General features: G+C 38.1%; 2 protein-coding genes across 2 annotated transcripts; one reads left to right on the top strand and one right to left on the bottom strand.

The window, feature by feature from the left end:
• Window positions 1-65: 65 nt before the first annotated feature.
• On the top strand, window positions 66-16,743 carry PRIMPOL (primase and DNA directed polymerase; the record flags this gene model as incomplete). The annotated part of the gene is made up of 13 exons (XM_084286049.1): window positions 66-86; window positions 4,635-4,816; window positions 5,812-5,903; window positions 6,836-6,977; window positions 8,395-8,542; window positions 10,949-11,239; window positions 12,900-13,062; window positions 14,163-14,254; window positions 14,562-14,648; window positions 14,743-14,851; window positions 15,224-15,306; window positions 15,389-15,435; window positions 16,438-16,743. Exons 2-13 carry the CDS (start codon window positions 4,640-4,642, stop codon window positions 16,741-16,743), a joined length of 1,737 nt encoding a protein of 578 aa, XP_084142175.1. The 5' UTR covers window positions 66-86; window positions 4,635-4,639.
• A 429-nt stretch (window positions 16,744-17,172) lies between these two features.
• On the bottom strand, window positions 17,173-27,538 carry CENPU (centromere protein U). The gene is made up of 11 exons (XM_084286246.1): window positions 27,394-27,538; window positions 26,312-26,429; window positions 25,202-25,307; window positions 24,405-24,492; window positions 23,248-23,323; window positions 22,132-22,249; window positions 21,651-21,729; window positions 20,884-20,931; window positions 19,394-19,455; window positions 17,904-18,060; window positions 17,173-17,387 (listed from the first exon to the last, which is right to left on the bottom strand). The coding sequence occupies exons 1-11, from the start codon at window positions 27,442-27,444 to the stop codon at window positions 17,250-17,252; spliced, it is 1,041 nt and encodes a 346-aa protein (XP_084142372.1). The 5' UTR covers window positions 27,445-27,538; the 3' UTR covers window positions 17,173-17,249.
• Between the last annotated feature and the right edge of the window lie 116 nt (window positions 27,539-27,654).

Genomic DNA, 27,654 nt, shown 5'->3' with positions numbered 1-27,654 from the left:
TCCCTTCTTCCCTCCCTCAGCGCCTCGCTGGCTCCGCCCGGGGAAGGGCGGGCAGGAGGGCGGGCGGCGCGGTGCTGGCTGTGGCGGTGAGTGCTGAGGGGAGGACGGGGGCGGCCCTGAGGGGGTCCCCGCACGGGTGGGAGGTGGGCGGCCAGGCGCTGAGCAGTGCCTGGAGAGCTGGCCCCGGCTCCTGCTGGGTGTGAATTGCGATCGGGCTGCAATTGAAAGCAGTCTGGGCATCAAAAGGGGCCTCCCATGTCCCAGCAGGAACCTTGGAAATCCAGCCCCCAGCGTGGCCTCTTGATGGCCCCACAGAAGTCTCAAAAATAGGGGAGACCCTGGGTTATACATCAGCAGCGCAGAGGGTACCAGTAACTGAAACTCTTCCTCCAGGGTAGGGAGGATTTTGGACCGACCGCTTCCCATTGCCCCTTTGGTAGCTCGGCTGTAACATTAACCCATCAGTTGGGTCAGGTAGCTCATGGGGCCGTCTCCTGTTCTTGCTAAACCACAGCACCTATCTGCGAGGCTGACAACCCACTCTGCAAATACCCACAGGAAGATATGAACAGTGCTCACCAGTCCAGTGACTTCCCATTTATCCCGGTATTTGGTGGATTCCTCAGAGCATTGTACCACTTGCCCCAGGCTTTCAGAGGGTGAACGACAGACCCCAGTAAAATCACTAGGGTGCTCTTGGTCTCTGGCACTGATGCTGACAAGCTGGAAGGAGCAAAACTAATTTGGGAGTCCCAGCTGGGATACCAAAAGCATTACCTGTAGGTTCGTGCCTGGTGTGCCTAGCCAATAGCACACAGTCAGAATCCCCACAAAGGTGAATTGCAATTAAGTAATTAATTATAATTCTGCAGAATCAGGTGCTTTGCTTGGCTATCTTTCACAAAGCAAGCACCCCTCTGACTTGGATCACTGTTATTTATACACAGCTAACTTGTGAAACTATCTTTGGCTACTTTTCAGTGGAGGTTTTAGCTCGCCTAGCTTATCGCTGTTGAGTCTGTGCATTCATGAGGACCAGGGGGTGGGACACACCAAATCCCACATTTACATGCATTAACATTTCAATTAGTGTGGTTTTTAATAAATTAATGACCCTTAAGGAGCAAAAGCTTGCCACAGATCAGTGTGGAATCTTCCTTCAGCTGTTTTTCTCCTTACCTTTTAGCTTTCATCCCTTATCTCCCTTGCTTCTGCTAGCTCAAAGCCATGAGTCTCCTTGTTTTCTCTGAGGTTTCCTTGTTTTCCTCAGCTTAAGACTACGCTGTGGGTCACAATAGCTCTTGGAACCTGCAGACTAGTTTCAGCTTCATCATGAACTTTAAGGTCTATATTTTAGTTCCTTTTTTGTACATTGGCCTCTAGTAGCTGGAGTTGGGGTGTGTTTAAGATTAGAAACTGTGTTTCCTGGCCTCTCAAAATAAGCCCTATCCTACTTTTTGAGGTTTTATCACCAGGTCTAATATCCTGCATTTTGTGCAAAATTCCTAGCTTCTTATCTGTAGAAGGAACTATTTCTCATATTAGGAGTGTGAGATAAAAGTTTTATGTTCCTTGTTACAGTTGAGTGCAGATGCGTAGCATTCATTAGTATGCCACAGTTCAGCTCAGTGTAAAGATAATAAAGCTATTTTTCACTCATCTTAAGAAATTTAGCACTAGGGTGAAAGTTTTCTAATAGATTCACCTAAGGCTGTATGGATTTCTTGGTGTTGAGGGCTATGAATTTCTGCTGTACAGATACGTTGCTTGAGTCGTGCAGGCCAGGAAGCCAATGTAAATATGCTATTTTAAATAGTAGCTGATTTACATGTTTAAGTTTCATTTTGCAGCAGGTGTGGATAGTGTTTTGTCCACAAGCATTACAGTTTTTTGAGTATGTATTTTATTATTTTATTTTTTTTTACAGAAATGTAGGGTTGTATATGATGAAATTATACCTTTGTGTTTGTCTTTTGCCTGTAGCAAGAGAAAATCACCGTGTCTGAAATGGTGAGTTCATTTGTTTACAAAAAACAACAGGTCTAAGGTACAGAAATACAAGATGTGCTGTGTTCTCATCACTAAAAAAGTAGTCTTTCATCAAAGGGGGAAACGAACCAGCACCTTTATGAAGTCATCTCCCACAAGATGTATTTTCCCCAGTGTCTTCTTGCTATCATTCTGCTGAATTGAATGTTGGTGACAAAATTTCTTTCTGGCAAGTGAAATAAAAATAATTCCTTCTTTTGCTTCTGCTGGGCCACAAGTGACCAAAATAAAGTGGGAATTTCCTGATAAGCTCAGGAGTCGTATTAGTCGGTACGTGCAAATTGTACATGCTCTAGATAGATGTGTTATGTTAGGTACGGTTGATACAGGAAGTAAAGTTACTGTGGAAAAAACTGACGCGTTAGACTGCTGGGAAGCCACCAGCTGGTTGGACTGAAGTGACAGTGACAGATCTCAGTTTAAAGTAAGGGCCATCGATCCTCACCCAGGTTCATATCCCCTTCTAGAGTCTGTGTTTTTGCCAGATAATGTACTGCTCTAAATAGGAAGCTTAAAATGTGTTCAGAATTATGGGAATTCTCTTTCACTTCCCTAATTTTAATGGTGACCTGGTGGGAAAGTTCTGATCTAGGGAATGTCTGTTGTGCTTTTGCACCCAGTTAGCTTACGGCACGACTGCCAGCATCAAAAGGAAACTAAAGGTTCTGCTGGCACTTCTGAGAAATCCTGATTGCTGTCTAATTTCACTTTTCATATCCAAAGAAGAAACTAATAGCCTGAGAAGGAAAGGAGTGGAGGAAATTCATAGGTCAGCAGTCTGATAAGATCTGTAGAGATAATATTTGACCCCTACAAAAGGGAAAAAATAAAAAAGCCATTTAAGACTTGACAAAGGCACTAAACGATCAAAACACAGGCAGGCGTAAGTGTACCATGGATGGAAATGTAGGTGTCCAGGAAACTCCTCGGTGGAAAACTTGAAGCGGGATTCAGAGAATTTAAAATCTGGGTTTTGAAATCCACAAGGATATTTAAATATGTAAACTCGCCTTGTGGATCCATCTTGTTACGGCTGGAATACTGTCACGTATCATTGGTTTCATTCTTTTCTTCCATTGCAACGAGATTGCTGTTTTGAGAACGAGGGCTGATGAGCGGTTAAGCCAGGCAGAACAAAAACCGCACCTTTACTCTTTTTTTACTTCTCGCTCCTCTTGCTCTGCTTCACAGTTTCTTAGCAATGCTCTCGGCCATTTGCAGAAGTGTGGACGGGCAATGAAATTTCCCAGAAGATAGTTAATGACACATGAAAATAACGATAGTGTGTTATGCTAATCTGCTTTACTACCTCACTTCGTAGTATTTGGATTACTTTATATGCCTAGGAGTTTAAAGGTCGCGTGATAGGAAGTGCTGCTGCATCACGGGCTATTTCTTGAAAAGGGATAGGATTGCTACTGAAATTTGTGAGGAATTATATAGAAGGTGAGGTTTTAAAACGTGTGAACGTGTTACGGATCAGTAACAAAAGTGGGCAGCAGAGAACAGAGCGCTCATTTTGGATTTCAGATCTTTTGCTTTGAGAATAAAAAAGCTCAGCTAGAATCACTGAAATCTTTAACTCTGTCTGGAACCCATGATGCATTTCCCACACAAATCAATTATCTCATTCATTTCTCCAACAGTAAAGCAGTGTGGTGGTTTCACCCAGCTGGGCAGCTGAGCTCCACCACAACCGCTCTCTCACTCCCCCTCCTCAAAGGAAAAGGTGGGGAACATACAAAGGAAAAGGGCATCATTGCCTATCACTAGCAGACTAGAGCAGTGAGAAATTAAAAACACCTCAACCCCATCTATACTCTGCCACCTCTTCCTGAATGGCACAGGGGAACAGGGAATGGGGGCTGTGGTCAGTCCCTGAGGCTTTGTCTCTGCTGCTCCCTCACAGTCACTCTCTGCCCCTGCTCCCCTTGGGGTCCTTCCCAAACTGAGCCTGTGGGGGCTGCCCACAGGCAGCAGCTCTTCAAGCACTGCTCCCACACGGCTCCGTCCCACGGGGTCCGTCCATCCATCCATCCCCCAGGAGCAAACTGCTCCAGCACGGGTCCCCCACGGGTGGGTGGCAGCTCTCCCCAGACCCCTTGCTCCTGCGTGGGCTCCTCTCCACGGGCTGTAGCTCTGGCCCGGGGCCTGCTCCTGCGGGGGCTCTCCATGGGCCGCAGCCTCCTCCAGGCCACATCCACCTGCTCCACCGGGGGCTCCTCCACCCATGGGGGGGCTGCAGCGTGGAGATCTGCTCCATGTGGAACCCATGGGCTGCAGGGGGACAGCCTGCTCCACCAGGGGCCTCTCCACAGGCCGCAGGGGAACTGCTGCTGCCTGCCTTACTACATCTATTCTGTTGTGTTCATCTCTGATGCTATTAACATGAAAATAAATTACCTTCCAAAACTGCGTGAGAAGATTTGATGTTGAAAGGAGTATCATAGCAAGGTTGGGTGTTGTCTACTCTTAGTTAAATAAAGTATGCTCAACAAAAATGGAATTAAAAGGCAACAATGTGTATAGAATATATTAAAAGTGAACCCCCAAAATTGATATTGATCTATTTGTAATTGCTTTAGGACAAATGAAGAGAAAATGGGAAGAAAGGCTGAGGAAAGTTGAAGAACTAGCGTCTCACTATGAAAGAAACCCACTTCCTGCAGTTTATAGACCAAAGCTGTCCCCCTTTGAGCCATCCCCTGTTTGGAAAATATTTTGTCGGCAGGCCGAAGCTTTCAGCTATGTAAAAACCTGCAAAGAGGTAAATTATGCTAGGTGAATGTCTCTGTGCTTCAAGTGCATTCAAGGATGATCTTGATTTTAAAAGTTGGTTAACAGTAAAGTCTTTTTCAGATTGCAAAATCCCTTTTTTCCAATCATGAGACTTTTTTCTTGCCTTTGTAGATCATGCTATACTGGAGGTAGCTAGCTCTAAGTACTAGTTGTAACATAAGAATTGAGAGGTGGAGTTAACCTCTAACAGTAGAAGTGTTTTTTTTGGCAACATTGTAGTGATTATAATTATATTCCTTCTGAATATAAGGAAGGTGGCAGGAGAATGGGAAGGAAGTGAGTTGGGTAGGAAGAAAGAGGTGGAGAAAATGAAGAAGAGAATGACAGGAGGCAGAGACAAAAAGAGCAATGCAACTCTACTGGCATCAGAGTAGCAACATGCTGAGAAGTAATGATCCAAATAAATACATTATGTAAAATGTATCCTTTGTTTTCAGTTCCCTATATTTAATACTTTTCAAACTGCCGATTTTAAAGAAATATAATGCAACATATCTTTTCCTGAATGTACTTTTACTGGCTTCGTAATGGTGTTTTTAGTTTGTTTTGGTTTTGGATTTCTATTTTTGTTTTTAAATAACATAGAGCCTAAAGACTATCTGCTGTAAAGCCATATGTTGCCATCACACCCATTACAGTGTTTATTTTAGGACATTGTTCTTCCTCCTGTTAGAGGTACTTGCTAGTGTTCAGGAAAAAAAAAGACTACTGAGAAAACAGAATTTACATGAATGCACAGCAAAGAAAAGCTTCACATTTGTTACTCATGTAACAGATGCTACTTAGTTTAAAAAAGGATAAGTGATCTGCTACTTAGTTTCCTAATATTAACTAAACTTTGACCAAAGAAATGAATGGATATAGGAACTTCTGAAGAGTTTAATTAGTTTTCTGAATAGTAATTTAAAAAACAAACAAACAAACAAAAAAACAACCAAACTTTCAATGTTTTTCTTTACAAAGGACGTTCATATATTTGCCTTGGAAAAGAACACAAAAAATGGACAGAGGTTTTACCTCGTGACAACATACAAAGAGCTTTGGTTTTATTATGTGTAAGTATTTGAAAATGTATGCTATACCTTGCTGGGGGATAGGTCAGTCTTGCTCAGAGTAGCACAGCTGTAAAGGGCTGTGCTATGGCCAAGGTTTGATCTTGGCCATAGAGAAAATCTTAATAATGCCAATCCAATCTATTCTACAGTGGTTTTCAACTTTCTTTTGAGCTGCAGACTGCCATTATTTCCTGTGAATTAAGGACCCCATCTACTGAACTTAAATCTAATAGCAGTAGATCTGCTTTTACTGTCAGCTTTCCTCAGGGGATCATGTCAACAAATGATGCAAACATATTTCTGTGATTAGTCATATATCAACTTAAATAGGTATTAATATAAATGTCCAATTACCATTTTATGCCTTTGCATGGTGCAGTTTCAGGTATTGAAAATTTGCTGAATGTTTTTTCCAATTTTTTTTTACAATAAAATACCTGGTTTTGAAGTAAAACAAATGTAACAGTCAAAGTTTGTATGAACTGTAGACTTGATTTTTTTTTCTCGATTTGAAAAGAAGATTAAGCTTTCTTAATTTTTAATTTAGTTGAAAAAAAAAATAAAAATAATTCTATGTAATCTTATTTTTTGTGCTTAAGACTTAGGACTGATAACATTGGTTGGTGTTTTTTTTTTTTTCCATTTTTTTTCCTGTTGTTTACATCATTATTTAAATTCCCCAAACCATTTCTGTTGATATTGTAAGACTTTGGGGGTGGGGATAGAGGGAACACTTTCCAAACTTAAATTTTAGACCAAGCAAATATTAGTTATAATTTTTTCAAAGCACTATGGAGCTGTTACTGGTTTTAATGCGAGTGCCTGACTAAGAGATAAAACATTGTGTAGTACGTGTGAGTTGGTGTTTGCAGTTGATAGGTATGTATAATGCTTATCATGAGAGGTCATAATTTGTTTTTGTTTTTCCTTAGCCAAGGTTATAAAACAAGTCTTATGCATTGCTATGAGGTGATTCCTGAAAAAGATGCTTGCAAACTTTATTTTGATTTGGAGTTTTACAAAGCAGCAAATCCTGGTGCAGACGGCAAGAGTATGGTTGCAAAGTTAATCGAGGTAAAATGGCACAGTCATGTTGTAGACTAATTTGAATTTGTTGTTGGTTTAATATAAAACCAAAGTATTTACCGCCTTATCTTGATTATTGTAGTAAAATTAAAGAGGATTATAGAGTCAGTGGGCATTTTTAACGAAGTGGAAAGTACTGTTTTAATTAAAGCATAAGTTGCCTGCTTTATACAAAAGGAAATACTAGAGCATGATGGTTGTTGGAATGCTTGTATTCACTAGAGGTTTACTGTTATGGTGAGTTTGTTTGCAGATTGTTTTATGTGCTCTGCCACTTCAAAGCTGTCAAACTGAAGGAGTGTTTAGTTATTCTTCAGAATAGTATCAATAAAAGTTTTATTTGAATATTCTGCAAATCATTTCCTTTTCTAACAGATGCAATCATATATCAAGGCTTAGATCAATTCCTCCTAATGTTAAGACACCTTCAGATGGAATTTCATTACAGTTGATATAATTACGATGTAGAGAGCAGGAGGTGACTGTAGTAATCAATTTTGACACCTAAAGTTAAATATGTTTGCTAATAATAAATTTTATTAAGTAGTGCAAATTTCTATCCTATTGCAAATTCAGCTGGAAAACAAGACATTGCAACTGCAATATGTCAGAGATGGAAAATAACACAGGTTTTTAGAAGAATGTCTTCTGTTCCAACAAAATCTCTTTGTCAGTGGCCATTTATTTGTGAGACATCTGGTGTCTCTAACTAGAACAGAAAGAGTAAGATGAATAAGGTTACTTCTACATAAATAATGCTTAGCTGGTAAAGAATCTGGAGGGTTTTACTCTGTTATGGATCAGTTCTCAAATCTAGATACTCCTAGGGTTAGGTAGAGATCTTTGGATTTGCTGGTTGGGGAGGAAATGAGATGCTATAGTCATAAACTTCCAGACCCCCAGGTTCTGAATCCCAGTCCTAAACATGAGTAATGACGTTTAGCTTATAGCAGGTTTTTAGAGCTGGACTTCTGTTGTTTTCTGCTTGTTTACTGTTCATTGGGTCTTCTGATATAAAGTGTTGGTGTGCTAGTTCACTCTTCTATTTAGCCTCTACCTTAGATACTAGGTAAGCTTGCCTTAGAATTAATGGCACTGTGGGTGTGAACCGCTTTGTTGGGGGGGAGAAAGATAGGGATAGAGCCACTACATTAGACCTTGACCTGAAAAGCTGCTTACCCCATCACTGTTACTATATTCAGTGATTTGCTCAATTCAGAAGATACAATATATGTCAATTTTCTTTAAAAATTGGCATATTGTGAGTTAATTTGAATTACTTGTATCAAAATGAAAAAAAAAAAGATTTAAAAAATGTAGACTCTGCATTTGTTTTAGGTTTTATAGACACTACTGTTACAAGTGCTAAAGAAAACAGCCTAATGAATGTTTATATAATTTTCAGCTTGTCAGCCAAAAGTTGAAAGAACTTTATGATGTTAACTGTTCAGCCAAAGACGTCTTGAATTTAGATTCCAGTACTGATGAAAAATTTAGTCGACACTTAATATTCCTACCACACAAGACTGTATTTAAAGATAATATTCATGTTGGTAAGTGTGTTCTTTTCACTTATAAATTAGAAATAAAAGGTGAGGTTTTGACTTTTCACAGTGCCATCTTACATTTGAATATTTGTTTTAATTGAATTACATGTGAAAACAACCACGTATTCCCAGCAAAAATGACTATTTCTATGTAATTAAGCCTCACATTCCTCAACTCATCTTCTACTTCCTTTTTCTATAATTATTCTTTGCATTTCTACAACATAACTTTTTCATGTCTCTGTGGTTTATTTGCGAAACCGCTGGCAAGACTGGTTTTTGGCTGGACGATTTTTGTACAGTAATTGATTAATTTTCAGATTTGTGTAAATCTTAACAATTAAAGTTAAGATTATTGGCTCTAAATACAGCTGGTTTGTGCTCTGCACAGGGTCAGAAAGTCAGGACAAAGAAGGCTTCAAGCCACGAGTACTTGTAAACATGGTTCAGAGAAAGCTGAAAGCAGTTTTAGTTGTTGATGTAAGTTGGGATTTGATGGCATAGAGTAACTCCAGCACAAAAAATTACCAGTTCAGAATTGTCATCACTACGTTTGTAAAATAAGTATAATAATACCTCCATACTTCACAGGTGTTTTAAACATACTTTTGAAATACTGGAAGATGGGCTCTTTGCTTTTAGTTGTGTTCCAGGTTTCTTTCTAGCCCCGCAAAGCATTAAGGAAAATCTTACTCTTTCTTTTGGATTGTGTCTAGTCATTCTGTGTGGATAACACATGTACTGTTGAATCAAAGGGTGTGGGGTCAACATGTATGTGTTCTGAGAAATCATCTATGAAAGGTCTTGTCAACATGAGCAACTGGAGGAGTAAAACAAACTGTAAGGAGAGGCAGGATCTTGTAGGTCTGTGTGCATGTACATTTTTTTCCCCCCATAATATTTGTAATATACAGACAAAGTTCATGGCCTGAACATAAACCCAAGGCAAAATTCAGATCCTTCAACACAAAGACAATGGGATTTCTCAGACCTATTTTTTTAATGTTAAAAAACTATTTTTCATTCTTAGGAGCAGTGCAATCTGTGTCCCTATAACAGAAGTGTTTGTTACATGACACTGTAGCAACAGCTACGAACACAAAAGACTTGTATAGTATCATTCCAATTTGTATTTCAAAAGTATGGTCTTTAACTCCTGTGCCACTAGAAAACTCCCAGGTAATACATGGGTGATAAATAATTCGGTATGACAGCAATTTTAGCCTATGATCCCGATAGCTAAATTGTGTTAGTCAGTTCTTTCAGCAGAAGCTTGAACTATTTATTCTAGTCCATTAGCTAAGTGTTTTGTGTCTCCACTGTTAAGTGAATTTGACATGTTTACTATCAGACTAAAGAATGTCTTTAGATTGTGTATGCATGTTCTGCCTTTGCCTTTTTAACAAACGTTGAAGTCATGGTACAAATCCATTTTATAATTGTGATATGTCAGTTAAATTTGTGTATGATATCAGTAACAAATAATACAGTTGAGACTTTTATTGGGGTGTTTTAGTAACCTGTTTGACACACCTGGCTTTAAGCTTAGCTTTATTCTGTGTGCAAAATACTTTAGTATATATCTAAAAATGCAGACAATTTCATGAAGTAACTTCATAGAATGTTTATGAACTATATATTCTTTGATGTGACATGAAGATTTTTGTCTAATATTTAACTTACAAGCTAATGTATTTTTCAGAAACATTCAATGGTTTTTAAATTCATCATTGTGGTGTTGGTCATTCTGGAAGATCAACAATCACGTCTTCAATAATCTTGTTTCATAAGCATTTTGTCAGCAGTCATGCACAAAATGATGGCTTAAAATTGAGATCTTGTCTGTCAGAGTCTACATGTATAACTGCAATGGTGCAGGTGTCAGGATGGGTAGGAGAAATTGTCTGAAAGCCACAAAAGACTTTTGTTTCATTTTTGGACTTTTAACTGAGATTGAATTTGGTTCAGAAGTTTTGCTAGGGAAACTGCACTGACAGCCTATGCATTTCTGTTTCACTTTTTTACCTGTATTTCTAATGAAGTTATTACCAAACCAACTAATTTCTCAGTTCTCTCTGTTCCCAGTAGTGGAATTGCAGATGGGAAGATTGTGGCCATATGTCACAATTAATACACACAGAATTGTTTATTTTCTTCTGGTTGGAAAAAAAAAAAAAAAAAAAAAAAAAAGGTTTAAATTCTTGCCAAGCATGGGTTTCTTGTTTACTAGCCAGAAAAAGATTGTGTACTGGGCTGGTCTAAAAGGTTTTAAAAAAAAAAAAAATCCCAGAGGGGAAAGAAAACCCAAGCAACTACAACCAGTTCCATCTTGGCTGTTCTGAAAATGTTTGCACAGGAACTATTAAGTTCTTTCTTGACTCATAGAGTTATCTGTTTTGCTTTGTTTTTAAGGTAACTTTGTGAGAACCATTTTGCAGCCTGCCATAAGGCTGATGGAGAGTAATGCTGCTGCTGTGGTTCCAGAAGAAGGAGCAGAACGTGTTTTCCAGTGTTCTTCACCCACAGTTGAAGTAGATGGTTCTCTTACAAACCCCACAGCAGCTGAAGATGCTTCCAAAGGTTGGCCAGCCATTGCTCATCAAACAAAGGAAGTAGAAACATCAAACCATGGAGAAAATTCTGAATTTTCCTTTCTAATAGTAAATGATAAAGAAGGAGACAAGCAACTTTTTGTGGATCTAGGTAAATGCTTTTAAGCTTGTTTAGGATGCAGCAAAAGTTAAGAAATGATATGTTCTTTAATATTTGATTACAGATTGCATGTTGTGCCTACGTTCAGAATTTAATTCAAATACAACACATGCTGAAACAGCGGTCATAAATGCTGTACTTACAGGAGCCTTAGATTCTTTGCCCTTGGAACTTTATATTACTACATTTAATTTTATTCAGAATTTGGAAGAAATTCTTGCCACACAACTCTAATTTCATTCCTAAGGACTTGGTGCACCTATTTTGATTAAAAGAGGACAGCATATATTGCATTCTAATTATTTCAGTTGAATTAGAAGCTGCTTGATTACAGAACAAGTCTTAAAGGTGTGGTCTTTTGTACCAATTCACACATGAACTTGAGGCTTCTTCCACTGTTTGGAATGGCAGTTGTTGGGTTTTGATGATAGAATAATAGAAATTAGGGCTGGGCACTTCATGCCCTTGTTGTTCTTTGCCTATTCATGGAATTAAAATGTTAAAAATCTCACAACACCCTTGGTCAAACTAAAGTTTGAAAGTTCCACCCTCCTCCAACACTATCTGAATTCTCTGCCTTTTGCCCTTAGTGAAGTGAAAATATCTTAGCACACTTTCCTACAGCAGTGATTTATGTACCTGAAGACTGATTATCATGTTTTTCCTTAGATTTCTCTGTAGAACCTGCATTACTTCAAATTCTTCTCGTGGAGTACAGGATCATTTTGATTGCTGACCTCTTGAGTATGTCTGATTTGTGGTAATGTAGTCCCAAAGTTGGCCTTTTATCAGGCTTCTCCATCACTGATTCAGGATTACTTTCTGCATCTACTGTTCAAAATTCCATCAAGCATATTAGTGAATGGAAATTAAAGAAAAACAAACCATTGTTGTCAATTCACCTGTTAGGTATTTGATATTAGTCCCCCCAGATTAAACCATCACTATTTATGCTACCCACATTACCACAAAACTGGAAGTCTAACATCAAAATAGCTGGGGTACTGAGTTACTGAGTAACTGAGGGCGCAGGCACAGACAGCGATGTGACCGTGTTGACTCATTTTAGTTCCTTTATCTTCAAGAAAATTAAGAAATAAATAGAAATAAATAGAAATAAAGTCTAGAAATAAAGCACCCAGTGCTCCAATAAATTCTGGGACAGATTAGGCAATGTTTACTATACTTTTAGTTTGTTTGTTTTTGAGACTGGAATTAAATTTCCCTGATAGGCTTTCCTGCACACTTCAGACAAGCAGTGTCTGCTATGCAGAAAACAGGAAGTTTGATGGATGTGATGTCATTTCGGATTAAAATAACTTTGTAGTTTTTTCAGCTTAGTTGTATTTCACAAAGTTATTGTGAAAGCGCGATATTTTTTTTAATACTGAAGATAAACCTTTAGCAATGCTAACATCAGAGTGATGCTGACCTAGATGTATTGGGTGTTTTAAATCTGTACTATGAAAAATGTCCATGTTTGCACAGCCCTGGCATTTCTTCTGTGGGAGGTGAGCAGAAATCAGTAATAGTTTTTGTCCATTCCCGAGGCCTTTAGTTGGGTCTAAGAAAAATTGTTTAATTTACAAGCACTAAGTACCTTAAATCCTTACCAGTACAGTTATGTTGTGAAATATTTGTTTTTCTCTAGGAGTTTATACAAAGAACAGAAATTTACGGATGTATAAATCATCAAAAGCAGGAAAAAACGTGATTCTGACAATAGCAGAGGATAATAAGTTTGTCCCTACTTGCGAAGAGAATGTGTCCTTGGAAGAAGCATATTTTCTGTCTTCTTTGGTCTGCAATATTAGGTAATGATTTAGTTCCAGCAGAGTTTTAAATATTATTAAATATGTATTTCAGTGATTTTTCTCCCCCAGCAGTTAGGAATAACTGATACCAATAACCAGGTATTAACCTGGTAATGGTTACCAGGTATTCCTGGTAATAACCAGGAACATTGTTACAGTGTAACTTAGGAGTTTCCAGTAGAATTGTTTTGCTTTAGGAGAAAAAAAAAATGGGACTCAATTTTCTTCTTTAACCTACCTTTAAACATGCAAAGTCTGTTAAAAGTAAAAAGGATTTTTGTACGTTTACTTGTGCACCAGATTTCTCATATGTTACAGATACCTCCTCAGGTTAGTGATGGTCTCATAGAATAACCTCAGTTTTCTTATCTCTATACATTTTCCTTTGTACTGACCTGGGGCTTAAGATGTAATTACTGTAATTAGTCATCACTGCAGCAGAAAGGTTAAAATGGTACATCTCTCCATATAGTATTTTTCTTAAGACTTATTTTTTATGACTACAGTTTTTAGAAAATGTTCATTTTCCTGAACTGGTGCTAGTAACCTGATAGCATGCATAACGTAGTGTATTCATATGACAGGTATCAGCTGAGTCTGCCGTAAATGTGGGTGAGAAATTCTGCTGTGTTGAGTTTAGCCTTCTGTAATCAGCTGGCTTGCAGGTAGCAGTATGGAAAGAAAAAGCAGTTCAATGCAGATAGGGAGAAAAAAAAAAAGAAAAAAAAAAAGAGGTTGAAACCTTTCAAAGGGTATATATTGTTTAAATATTGCATCTACAGCAAATACTTTAAGAGTGTGGAGCAGGAGTCTTTAAATGGCTGGCTCCTGGGATTTTTGCCAGGAAAGTTTTGCTTGTTTGCAGGAGGAAATCCTGCCCTCTGCTGCATGGTCAGAGGAAACTGCGAGAAGGCGCTGCGGGGCTGTGAGGTAGCAGCATACTGACTGGATCACAGTGTGGATGAGGCGAGACGGGCTTCTCTGGAGGCTGCTACCCTCAGCTGCTTTGTTGTCGTAGCATGCTGCGTTAGATGTTGTTATGCCATACTGTGCTGTGCTGTAAGAATCACACATCTTCCTTTGCCTTCCCTCTTTTTCAGCTCTGAGGATGACACAAGAGTTCTGTCATCTAGCTTTTCAGAAGAGAGAAGAACGTCTGCTTTTTTAAACAGTAAAACCAGAAGCAGTAGAGGTACTACAAGCCTTTTCTGCTGGATGGGCCGGGGGAAGTGTGTTTAAATTAGATGTGCTGTGACTTACACACCCGATGGCTTGTATGAGGGCTTTTCTCCTGCTGCGCTTCTGCAGGAGGCAGCATAGGGATGTCCCGATGGGTGCTCTGCAGTGCTTCAATGCCACAGATGGTCCCCTCCTGGTCCCAGCTTTTATTTAAGGACCTGGTGTGAATCGTGTCTATGGCCTATATATCACATAACAGCATGTCAGAATTACATTAAAACTACAAAACCAGGATGAATGTGTGGCTTTTGTTTTAACAGAGTCCATGGAAGGTTATCAGGATTCACCATATCCAGAAATTGATTATTTTGTTCGTTCTTTGGTTAATAAAGATGGAGTACAAGGAGGTAAAAACCACGTTACTATTTACAAATAGTCTGCAGCAGTAGTTTTTAACCTTTTTTTTTTTTTTTTTTTTTTTTTTTTTTTTTCCTCACCCAGGGATACGGCAATGGAGTTATTTTTCTCTGGAGGAAATACTTGTGTATGATATTTCTGGTTACCGGTGGTGTGAAAATATTGGAAGAGCCCACAAAAGTAACAACATAATGTATGTTCTGTAACTTTTCAGTATTCACTCGCAGTTCAGTTTAGAACAACTTTGTTTATTTTCCTGCTCAATTGTAATTCTATAAAAACACTGAAAAATTCTTATAGATAGAATCATCACCTGTTATAATTACTGCTATCTTACTCTGGGTGTACAGTGCTTTTTTATTCTATTTTTTCTAAATTTATTGTGATACAAGATCTTGACTTTAGAGATAAGCCTGAAGCATACTGGAAAAATGAGACTATGTATGAAACAATATCCGTAGTTTGGGGACAAACAAAATCTCTTCGTTTAGCATCAGAGTTTCACATTGTACATATTTATTTTCTTCACATACTGTTACTAAAAACAAAAGTATTTCATTCATAGGATTCTGGTAGATCTAAAGAAGGAAGTGTGGTATCAGAAGTGCCACGATCCAGTCTGCAGGGAAAAAAACTTCAGATCACAAAGTATGTATCTTGTTTTCAAAGCAATTATACTTAATACTTTTTTGAATCTTAACTTTAATTAAACACCTTCTCTTTGATTTAGGCTTTCCATTACCACCTGGGATATGTCTGCCTTCTCTCTTCAAAGAGGTATGTGCTTTTGTCTTATCCACATCTTGTCATATCAACAAGTCATTGAAAATCCCTGCTACCTCAGGTAGTTTGTTAAGCTCCATACAGTAATTACACTAGCATAGAGTAGCTCCACACAGCAACTCTGCTGTTGTGGTATCTCCGTATATTCATTTGTAAGTTCTCCAGCAGCAGATCTAACCCAGAGAAAGCTAGATGACTAGAATAGCCTAACTTCACCTGGGACTAAAGATTTTCTTCTGTCTTACTCTGGGACCAGCAGTTCCCAGTGTAAAATCTGCAAGCCCACAATAGGCATAGCATGAAAAAACAGCCTAAGTAAACCTCTGCTGTGCACATTTGACTTCATACTGGGTCAGCTAAAATATAAGTGTTCCTAGAACACTTGTGTCAGTCAAAATTCTCTCAAAGTCAAGTTTAAGTCAGTGACCCTCAAATTTGAGGTTCACTTAAGTGCATTTCAGTGTCTAAAAGCAGTTAGGTTTACCCCTAGGGGCAGAATATTTGAACTGACCTGATGCTGACCTAGATTCTAAGCACTGTACCTAAGTTTTATACCCACTCAGTGGGTATTAAGAGTTGACACTGTTGCAACTGCACTTCTAAATTTCAGACTGTAGAGTGGCACATCAAGCTGTACTTAGGCAAAACATCAATAGCTATTACCTTTATTTCACAGCAAGTGTGATTTAAATGCATTTTCAAGCCATCACACTATCTTTAGATAGACACTAAAATAAGTTTTAACCTTGTATCATTTTAAAAATCTGTGTACACTAGACTATTTTTAGTTTGCTTGCAAAACAGTATGTTCATTTTTCTACTGAAACAGGCTTCCATGGGTAATGTGGCTATAAATTAACTTGCTGGGAAGTCTTGTTAGCCAGCTTTCTATAGTATTCATTATACGTGACAATTGCAAGAGTTCAGCACTAGTTTCACTTAGAAATATGGAAAACATTTTAGTGTGTAATAAATAATATGTTATGTTTCTAAAAGGAAGAAGATTATATGGTTATGGATGAATGTGGGAACACAGAAGAAAAAGTAAAACCCCATTCTAACCCTGCAGATTTGTCAAAAAGCTCGGTATCTCTTGAAGAAAGCATGTCTCAAGACTTCCAGGTAACAGACACAGAGTGGGACAATGCAAGCGATGATGCCTGTTTGGTAGAAGCTACTGAAGATGTGGAGCTAGCAGAAGCTGCAAATGACAGTCTGGATTACAGCATGGAAGACATTCCTGATGAAATTCTTTTGGAAACTTTAAGGACACAAGACATTTGCAACAAAGATGACAGCTAATCAGAAACTTGGCTGACAAACAGACTAGTAGCAACAAAGCTTGCTTTAATACAACATGTGTATCACATGCCTTCTGTGAAAGATACTGTGCTGTAGCTCAAAAGCGCTCTTTGAGAGCTGTTAAACAAAGAACTGACAACTAAAAGCATCCTTATAACCGGATAATCTTAGAGGCATGAAGAGAGGACACAAGGTTACACTGGGGCTGGAGAATACTGGCCTGAACGTTCTTCATGAAGGCTGCTTCAAGGAGTTTAGCACTTCTAAGACTTACTGCTGTGTGGTTTCTATTTTGTTAGCTGTTGGTCCAGCTTTTACTGATATGACAAATAATACATTTCTTCACTTCCAGAAATGGGAGGAAATTATTTATTTCAAATACAAATTTAATAAAAAGTGTTTATCACTAGGTCCATCCAAAGTTCCCGTGTTCTCTTTTTAAACAGTATGTTGTTTTCAAGATCATGTTACTTAAATAACCCAAGATTAAAAATGTTAAAAAGCACTTAATCTTTCTTTGATAACTTCCCTCTTTGTAGGTCCAGAGCATCCTCCAGTTTCCTATTAATATTCTGAAAGTGTCTTTCTGCTCCTAGAATTCTCCGTGATTCCACCAGCAGAGCAGGTAGGCTGGAAGTTCCATACTGTTGTTGTTAAGGAAATAACATTACAGATTAACATTTTTAATTCTTGGAGAAAAAAATAAATACAGATACACATATGACTTATTTATTATTCCTCTGCCTGAAATCGTGCAATGTGACTTGCAAAAGTGAAGAACAGCTAAGTTTAGATAATCTTTAATCGAAGCAATTGAAGTTCATTACTTGGTTCTCACTGTTAATCTTTCTTCAGTTTCTATTTAAAAAGAAAACAAAGCTAGACCTGAGGATAACACTTATGTTTATGTCCTTCAAATTCCTGGACACAGAATCAAGTATCAGAATTTCTCTGAAATAACCTGTTTCCAACATGAGTGAGACGCTGGACTGCAGTTACAGTAGTGATTCTCAAGCTGGTTCCACAAAAACAGGTAACAAAACTCTGCTATTTAATGTCGGCTAATCATTAATAGAAATACTTGTCAGTTCCAGAGAAAAAAAAGGGGGGGAGAGCTGATCCAGAACAGTTTAGAAACACATGCAAAAATGTGTACTCACCACCACTTTTTCTCTTGGGTTTTCTTCTCTGTAATTCAAGTAGTCCTGCTGTAGTTCCTTCAAATCAGTAAGGAATTGAACTGCTTGTGTCAAGGAAGACTTCCTCTCCTGTACCTCAGCGCATTCTCTCTGTAGTTCTACCAGTTGTGATTCGGCTCTGAAAAAGATCAATGCTTTGATGACTACATCAGAATATTTATTTCATGACTGATTGTGAATCTATTTCCTCTGAAGACGACTTAAGGAAAGGTAGGTCAGAAATAAGAAGTATAGGTTAGTAGAACATACTGTAAATAGAAAAAGTAGTATATTATTTAAACTAGACCACAGGTCCAAATCCACAAAAAAAATACAACAACAAAAAACACCTTTTTCCAAGTCTTACTGTCAAGTCTGACAATATAGCCAATCTTCCTTAAGCACTTAAACCCAAAAACCAGTGAAGTTCCATAACTATGCTGTGTGCTTCTGCAGACACCAGCCTGCAGGCTGAGGCATTCGGTGCTTATGCTGAAGCACACTCAGGATCCACAAACTAGATACTCCTCTGCCTAAGCAAGCTGAGGGGCTCCATCTATTAGATGGTGTTCAAAGCATGATTAGCACTCCAAAAACAGAACACAAAATGCCATTTTCATTTAAGCTCCAGAAAACAAACAAACACGCAAACAAAAACAAACTTTTACAGAATGATCAAATGATTAAAACACAAGAAACATGAAGGTAGCTTTCAGTCTGTGTGTGAGGGGGTTAAACCCAGGCTGAGGGATGCCTTTATTTCTTTCAGAGAAGTTTGTCCTCAGTACTGCAAAGATAAAAAGGCTCACGTGACCACAGAGAAAGGGCTTTTCATCTGCCTTTGTGGATCCATGTCTGTGCAGGTCCCTATAGACTTGGCATGCATGGTATATGCAGCTTCAGTATAAATTTTATCCTCCTATCTAATTGGGTTTGGGGAAGTGTAATGATTTTTCTACAGAAAATATTTTTTTTTAGCTTTCTCTGTTTTGTATCTAAATGGTACTTAAGATTAATGCCACCTTGTAGAAGGGGAACTGTGTGGCTCTGTGAGACAGTAGCAATCCATGTATTCGGAGGCATCCATGCTAAAATGCAATGTGATGAATAATTCTCTTACCCTCAAAAACAAACTCTGTACTGCCTCTGTAAGTTTTGCTTCATTACCTTTGCAATTCCAATTATAATGTTAGTGTTTTTCTTATAAACATACTGTCTGAAATAGTGCCCCGGTGACCACAATTACGTAAGAGAACTTTGAAGAAATACTCTAGGCAACTGAACCACGGAAAGGAGAGGTTATCCTGAGCTTTTGTAAGAAGAGAAAGCAATACAGAACAGAATTAGTTTCATCAAAATAACTCTGAAGTGAAAGTAACATTTTTTTCTTTGATTTTTATGAACTACTAGCCTCCTTCAGTTTTTCAGGCTATTATTGCACAAAAACATACCGTATATTATTAGAAACATACCCAATTAGCTCTTCTCTGACTTGCATCAGTCGCTGCCTTTTCTTTTTGATGTCTGCCACTACCTGTAACAAATAGCGAAGAAAGTCTTTGAACCTGTTTCAGTAACTTCACAGGCAAACAACTCAAATGTCATTGACTGTTTTTTTCTTTGAGGTTTCATGTTTCTAGTTCAAGGTGTGGAAGATACCAGACCTTAAATAGCATTACAGTGCTAAACTCTCATCCCCATCCAAAACGTCTCCTGAGGAACACTGGCTTTACAAGTGTAGAAAAGAAGTTGTGAGGATTTGAACTCAAACATGCTGAACTCCAGCAGGTTTCTTTGTTTAAGAATACAGACGAATACAAACATATGTTCAGTATGACTGCCATAACTATGGAATTAAGTATAACTATATCCTTTTTTCTTTTATGTCTCACAAAATATTTCAATTTAGTAACTATAAACCTAAGTTTAAACAAGCGTATAAGATACAAAAAAAGGAAGCTAAGTAGCTGTGAATGCCAGATGCACATTAAAATTTTCATTTTACAAAATAGCGTACTTTTTCATCTCAAATTAACAGGACTTTTAGGACTTCTCATCTTCAGCACATTAATTGCTGCCTGACAGAATAAGCTTTCCATTTACTTCAATTGTTAGAAGCTATTTAGTCATCAAAAAGGTTGCTGAAGAGGTGTGTGCACTGTATGTGGTTGCTAAGTAGGTTAAATTGTTTAATAATTAAAAACAAAGCAATATCAAGAAATAGACAACAAATTTCAATCTTCTGTGCTTGTTCCAATTGCTCTTTCATGCTTCTGATTACCAGGTTTGAAGGCAGAGAGCTTTACAGCCACTTCTCACAAGAGAGATCAAGTGTACCTAAAGTATGTCTCTGGAAGATAGGGCTTAACCTGCTCTTAAATCTCTCTGCTATGGGGCATCACCCTCTCTCCTGAGGAAACCACTCCAGTATTTTCTGCTCCCGCACTAGTTTCTCCTACAGTCTGTATTTCTCTTGCTGCATTTCAAGCCTAAATGAACAGAGGAAATGCCTCCTCTGAATAAAAACTTGCATGTCTTTAGGGAATGCATCTCCCTTAAGACTACTCTCCTTTAAAATAAACAATCTAATTCTGTTTTCACCAATCTTTGCTGTTCTCTTCTGGATTTTATATTCATCTGTGTTTCTTGAAGGTGAACTTCCAATATTTAATTGGTTCCCCAGGGGCCCCACCAGTGCTTGCTCAAAAAAAATAAGAGTAATTCTCATGCATAAATACTTACACATCCTAATGTGTTTTCATTCTTGTTACATCAGTAAATATATGCAGTGTGCAATCCATACGCTGGTGGTGCCCTATCCTCTGTTTGTGCAGTTGGTTCTGTAGAACAGTGCACTTCTTTTTGTGAATTATTTTATTTCTTTCAGTCGGCTTCCTGAAATTTCAACACCCACATCTGTATGCTGTACATTTCAGTGATAGCCTGTCTTTCAGATATTTACCTTAGCATTTTTTTTCTTCACGTTCTTTAATTCTTGGACTTCTGTTATCTGTGGAGGAAAAGAAGCATTACAAATTGATGATGGATATGGATTTCACCTCTATCCTCCTAAAAATATGGTTGCAAGAATTAATTTTAAAAAATTACTTGGTAATAACATAAAAAGCTATTTAATAAAACAACTGCTCAAAGGAATATTACAAGTGTATCAATTCTCTCCCCCCTCTTCATACCAGAGGAAGACTGCTACACAACGTTAGTCATCTTGCACCAGTTAGCCCACGTAATACTGCTGGTACCAATTAGTGTAATGCTACCCATCCCAATTTTTCCATAACTTTTATATAAATGTATAAATTTCCTCATTTTAAAACTTGTTTACGCTAATGAATCACTTAGAACTATAGTTTTAGTATTCATCCATTTTACTTCTCACAACAGAGTTTGAGTTTATTTTACAAGTTGTAATTAGCGAGAAGAATTCTGAGTCTTCCAAGTTAATAATTTTTGACAGTTAGGGTCACACTGTTAACTAAAAAGGATTGTTTTTCATAAGCTATGGTAGAGGCTTCAGTCAGGCTACTACACACCAGGGAGCTGAGACACTGTAAAAATCCGGTCCAGGAGCTCTTAAAACAATGTCTTCCATAATTGTTTGCTTCTTCAAGTTATGCAGCTCTCCAGTTTTACTACGTGATATACAATGTAATGCACAGCTCTAAAATCATTACCACAAATATTTATTTATTTATTTTACTGTATACTTACAAGATCAGTGATTTGGTCCTTGAAAGCAGAACAGAAGCCATTGACAGCTTTTCTGCAAATTCCTGATTCTATGCTTTGTCTGCAGAAGTCAGGGGATAAAACACAACCCACTTGGTTTAGTAAAGGGGAAATCACATCCAAAAGCATTTTTTTGAATACAAATAAAACCCAATGTTAAATAGCTATCAGCACAAGCAACTGTGGGCCTTTCATATTCTAGCAATAACCTAAATTCTACATTGGAAAACAGCTGAGAAGTGTTGCTCTTCTGTTAGGAAAAATATCAAATTCCTGGAGACCACTTCCTTAAGATCGCATATAAATAGTACTTGTATCACAGAAGCCTAACAATCATTAAAATTACATCAGAACGTTAACTAAGCTATACTGCATTACCAAGGGAAAGTCTATTAGCAAAAAAAAGTAGATAATTTGTTTATAAGACTTTGAGTATTCAGCCAAAGAAAAGTAGAATATTTACCTGTAATTTGCCGTTATCTTTTCAAATTCAGCCAGAACAACATCCAGTTCTGTAATATCTCTGGAAGATCTTTTCAGATCTTTGGGACACCAAACCTCTACAGAACATGGGCTATTAACTGAAACAACAGAATAAAGATAAGCATTACACAGTTCAGGTACATGCTCTGAAACAGAAGTTATTATGCCCACATTAAAATAAATTATCAAAGAGTTATGCATATTTTAATATGAATCTTGGAAAAGCAGAAGTATTAATTATTTCATGTTTTAGGCTGAGCAACTATATATATTTATCTGAGTACACTTTAAAATTTGAATGAGCATTCATACACATCTTATTTCTTATTCTTCATCAGTTCAAAGAAGTCCAGGAAAATATCATTACTCCAACTGATAAACTACCCAGTGATGTAGCTGTCTGAGCTGTAAAAACTACGCCTCAGTTTGGGCAACCTGCATTGCTCAGAGAATCATGAATTGTTATATCATATTTGTATTGCTACCATATATGCTTATAAAAGGTATATGCAAATATATTTATTTAAAACTTTGCAGCAATATTAACCACTAATTCCACAGAAACTTCATGCACTCCAAATGTAAATCTAGATTTACCTGAATGTAATGGGGTACAATTTGAAGGAAGCAAGATGACACCTGAGAAACAGTTTCTCCACATACCAAAAAAATGCCACAATCTTGAAGCTCCCTGTCTCAAGGGTCTTCACACTAACAGTTGTGTCTCTGCTGTAAATCAGGGTTACTCCAAGTTGTGCCCCACAATCTGGTGCTCCAGGCACCAAAACCAAGGGACACACTGGAGTATGGACCCAAGCTTCCCCCAGAGGAAGCCAGGCTGCCTGCAAAGGGTGACACACACCTATGCTCCAGTAATAGGCAAGTCCAGGGATGCAACCCAGCAGGATCAGAACTGTGTGGCACACCAGCCCCTCAATTTATCCGTTGCTAATGAGTGTTTAGACCAGCATTAAAATTACAACCTCCCAAAGCAGTATGCCACTACATATCAGAAGTTAGAGACTGCCAAGTTAAGGAAAAATATTAATTTTGAATGAGATACAACTACGCAAGTGTTTTGAAAGGTCTGCTTTACCAGAAGAGTCTGGTGTGCTCTCCTCTGAAGGTAGTTTCTTCTTTTTCAACTGGAGTTGAGCAGTACTCGGAGCTTTCTGTGATACACAAAGCAGATTAATTTTGAAATAGAACTTAGGTGCACTCATTTAAAATTCTGAGAGACAGCAATCAGGTAGAATTCAGGAAAGCATTTTTAGTGATGTTTCAGTCAAGAAATACTAGGTACCGTTTACTGAGGTCTGTGTCACCAGAGTCACAGCACACTGATTACACTGCGCAGGGACAGCAGCTGCTTGGCTGCACTAACCAAGCGACACATCAGACATTGGTCATTTTAAGGAGCCTAAGGTCCCTCAGTTCAGCATAGGCACCAGTATCAACAGTTCTCTGTCCAACGGCTCCTCCTTACCTTCCTTTTCACCTACATCTGTCCCAATTCCTTCTCTACTTACAACTACTGTCATGTCACAGGAAGTATTCAACAACAGTGCTGCTTATGTGCAGTTCACTGATAGAAGACTAACATTATGTCCTGAGATTTACAACACAAATTTCAACAATTCCAATGAACTTCAGTAGGTAAAAAGCTTTTAGACAAACTACTGCATTGCTTCTTCTGTCACAGGCCTACTTTCCCAAAGTAGTTAACTCTTACTCAGTAGACCCAGAAGCTAAGCTGGCCAAAATCATTTTACATTAATTACAGCCTAAGCAAGGAAAAACACTCATTCAATATCAATCGTTTTTGTCTAATTCCAATGTATCTTCAAAATTAATTTTATCAATGAAAAAATAAATTCTCTCATAAATATGTTCTTCTATACTGAACTATACTGATTTGTATACCAAGTAGTATGGCATTCTTTAAAAACACATATTCCAGATGTAAATATACTCATTTAAAAGAAAAAAACAACAACATATTGCCAAACGAGCAAATAAAATGGACTACAGGACCCCAGCCATTACATTCTCCATTGAAATGACCATGTAGGTTTAAGCATTTCACTTAACACTTGGCCATCTCACAGGAATGTTAAAAGGACTAATTATCTGGCATACAGTTAAGTACTAAAAAGCAAATGAAAGGTCTTCCTTCCCCACCATTATCCAATGCAAGCATGGCATCAAGTTAAAAATGATTTGACTGATATACTCATGCAATGCTCTCCATACCATATTCTCCTTAAGGGGCTCATCTGTAGAATCATCTGAGTTGGATTTGTCAACGTCACCCTCAGACAGTTTCAAGTGCATTTGTTTACTAGGGAAAAAAAAAAAATCCACATGTAAGCCAACTACATACTGAGAAAAATGATATTCTATATACAAACAACAAAATCTTAGGGTTTGGGTAACACGTACTGCTGTCCCTTTCAGCTTCCCCTACATAACTACATTAAAATTTCAAGTGGTATATAAAGGGAACAGAATCTTTATCCATCAACAGTGAACCTCGCAACAATTTAGAAACCCATTTCTAACAGATGACTGAGACAAACATGTTGTATCAGGGAGAAACTTTGAAATAGACACAAAATTAATATTTGGTGTATTTTAGCAGGAATAGAAAAATATTCCTTTGGGGGGTCAGAGGGCTGAGGGGAAAAAAAAACAAAAACATGAAGAAATACACAGTCTCATACAAGCACTATTATTGTCTTATTTTTCCCTTCTTAAAGACACCAGGATTTAGAGGACTAATTTACACCTCACAAAGCCATCCTTTCATTAAAAAAAAAAAAAAAAAAAAAAAAAAGAGCTATAGTAACTACTTAAATCAGTGCACTACTTATACAAGGCAGACTCTAGCTCATTCTCCCATTTTTTATGTTCCTGGATATTACTCACTCTTGGTTTCTCATCTGGGAGATTTTAGGTATCTTTTTAATAAGCAGTTAGTGAAACCTGACAAACAAAAGATTTAATCTAAAATAAACAAACAAACGCTGGCAATTATTTTTTCACCAGACCTTCTTCCTGTGTTTTTGGTTTGTGGATCTGAAACATGACTAAGTGACTCGCTTTCCGAACGTTCCTCTCCATAAGCATCCACAGCAGTACTGTGCAAAGGGTGATCTGTGAATAACGGAAAATAAGCTGTATGAAAACTGTTCCCATCTGTTGAGGCAAAGATCACGGGTATATCAGCATTGCCTGCCATTCAGCATTCAGTTAAAATTTTTGTGGCCTGCTCACTTATGCAAATGAAGTCTTGTTAAAAGTATTATACACATTTTTTCTAATCTTCGAATAGTCAAAGCATCAGAGTTTCTATACTCGCCTACCTGCTATTGGTAGGAATTAGAAAACAAGACATGAGGAGCAACTGAAGGAACTGGGGCTATTTAATCTGGAGAAAAGGAAGCTGAGGGGAGACCTCATCATCCTTTGCAAGTACCTGAAAGGAGGCTGCAGCGAGGAGGGCATCAAGTGCGACAAGTGACAGGATACGAGGCAATGGCCTCAGCTTGCACAGGGGAGGTTTAGATCAGATAGCAGGAAGAGTTTCTTCACAGAAAGGGAGGTTAGGCTTTGGAACAGGCTGCCCAGGGAGGCAGTAGAGTTGCTATCCCTGGAGGAATTTAAGAAACGTGGGGACGTGGAGCTTAGGGAAATGATTTAGTGGTGGACTTATGTTTGAAAACAGCAGAACAAGATCCCTGTGAACTTCTGAGCTTGCTGCCATGTATATTCTCTTTAACAATTTCACTTCATAATTTGTGTAATTTAACAAAGAATAACTTAAGAAACTGGACTTACCTTTTAAAATATAAGTTCTTACATGATTGCACCACTATATTGCATGAAATTCTACTATTCACACTATAAAACTTGAATAGCCAGTATTTTACCATCAAATTTTACTTGGCATATATTACTACATTATTCTATTTACTTCCTAAATGACAGAACATAACATCTCCCCCTAAAAACAAACAAACAAACAAAAACCCTCTCTGCCCTGTCTTCTGCCCACAGTTTCTGTTAGCAAAGAAACAGTACCTTTTCCTAGGGAAAAAATATTTCAGTGTTTACATGTGGTTAGTTCATTAAAATCATACGTTTAAATTCATACTAACCAAATGAATCGTCAAGCTCTTCAACCTGATTTGCTCCAGCCACCTTCAATATCCTTGAGACATCTGGTTCCTCGGGTGGAAGTAATTTCCAACGAGGACCGGAGCTGCTTTTGTCTTCCTGGAAGCATATGAAATTAATAGGTAGCTCATCCAAACTTCTTATCATATTGCAGATTGAATATGACAATGAATTTCAAGAACTTTTGACTAAAAGTACATTTAACCAGTAGTGACTTCTAAGCTATGATATAAAGCACTTGAAGCATGCACTTTTTTCCTCAAGATGTTTTATTTTCCCTAAGAGAAGTGATGGTATGAAACTAGCATACACAGCTATTTTATGCTATACCGTAGTTTGTATTTACAAAACCAAGTGTATATGACTTTCATTTTAACTTTCGATTTGGAAATGACTTTCATTTTCACTTTTCAAAGTGTAACTTATTATAAAAGATGGAACATGCAAGCCAAGCACCATACAGACACTTCCGGACAACGGAAAGACAGGAGAGAATGGCATTACTTTAGGAAATATTTTCAAGTGTGCTACTCACACTGTAAATATGGGAGTAAGCTTCCTCGCTAATTTGTGTACCTTGAGAAGGAATTAGAAGAAAACACTGACTTCACAAGCTTCTAAATTTACTGAGCAACACCTCACGGGTTTTATGCTACTGAACACATCAGCTATTTCCTCTTTAAGCTGTTTTTTGTTGTGTTTTTTTTTACGAAGTTGTTTTCAAATTTTTGCCTATTTGAAAGTCAGTGGTTCATTTTGCCTGACAATGTACTACTCCTAAAGAAAAAAACAACAAAAAAAAAACAAAACCAACCAACCAAACAAACAAAAAACAACAACAAACAAAACAAAACAAAACAAAACAAACACAAGACTTTACAGCTTGTACTAAGCCTGCACGACCCGTACTAATTTGTGGTCCCACAGCAAAGCTCCCAACACCTATGCAAGGAAAGTCCTGCGTTAACATACATATACCCGCCTCCGCAATCAGTGACGTAAAAGCACAGTAAAACAACGAATAATTTATTGTTTAATTTAAGTTTAAAACGGAGAAGATTACCTTGAATTCATCTCTGGAGCGATGTCTCTTCAGCTTTTTCTTGGAGGACATTTACTCTGAAGCGTGGTCTCCTAAATCTGCAACCGCAGCTAAGCCCGCCCGCCCCTCAGGCAGCCGCCCCCCGTCCCTCACGGCCTCCAACGGCCGCCGCCGCCTTCCCGCCGCGATTCAAAGGCGGGCCGGGCATGGCCTCCTGCGGAAGGGGGAGGGAGGAGGGGAAGGGATGGGATGGCGGCTGCAGCGCCCCGCTGGGGCTGTGGG

The sequence above is a fragment of the Netta rufina genome, assembly GCF_964035555.1.
Source record: "Netta rufina genome assembly, chromosome: 4".
Taxonomy (NCBI): Eukaryota; Metazoa; Chordata; class Aves; order Anseriformes; family Anatidae; genus Netta; species Netta rufina.
Note: the sequence above shows the minus strand (reverse complement) of the source record. Positions and strands in the feature narration are given on the sequence as shown.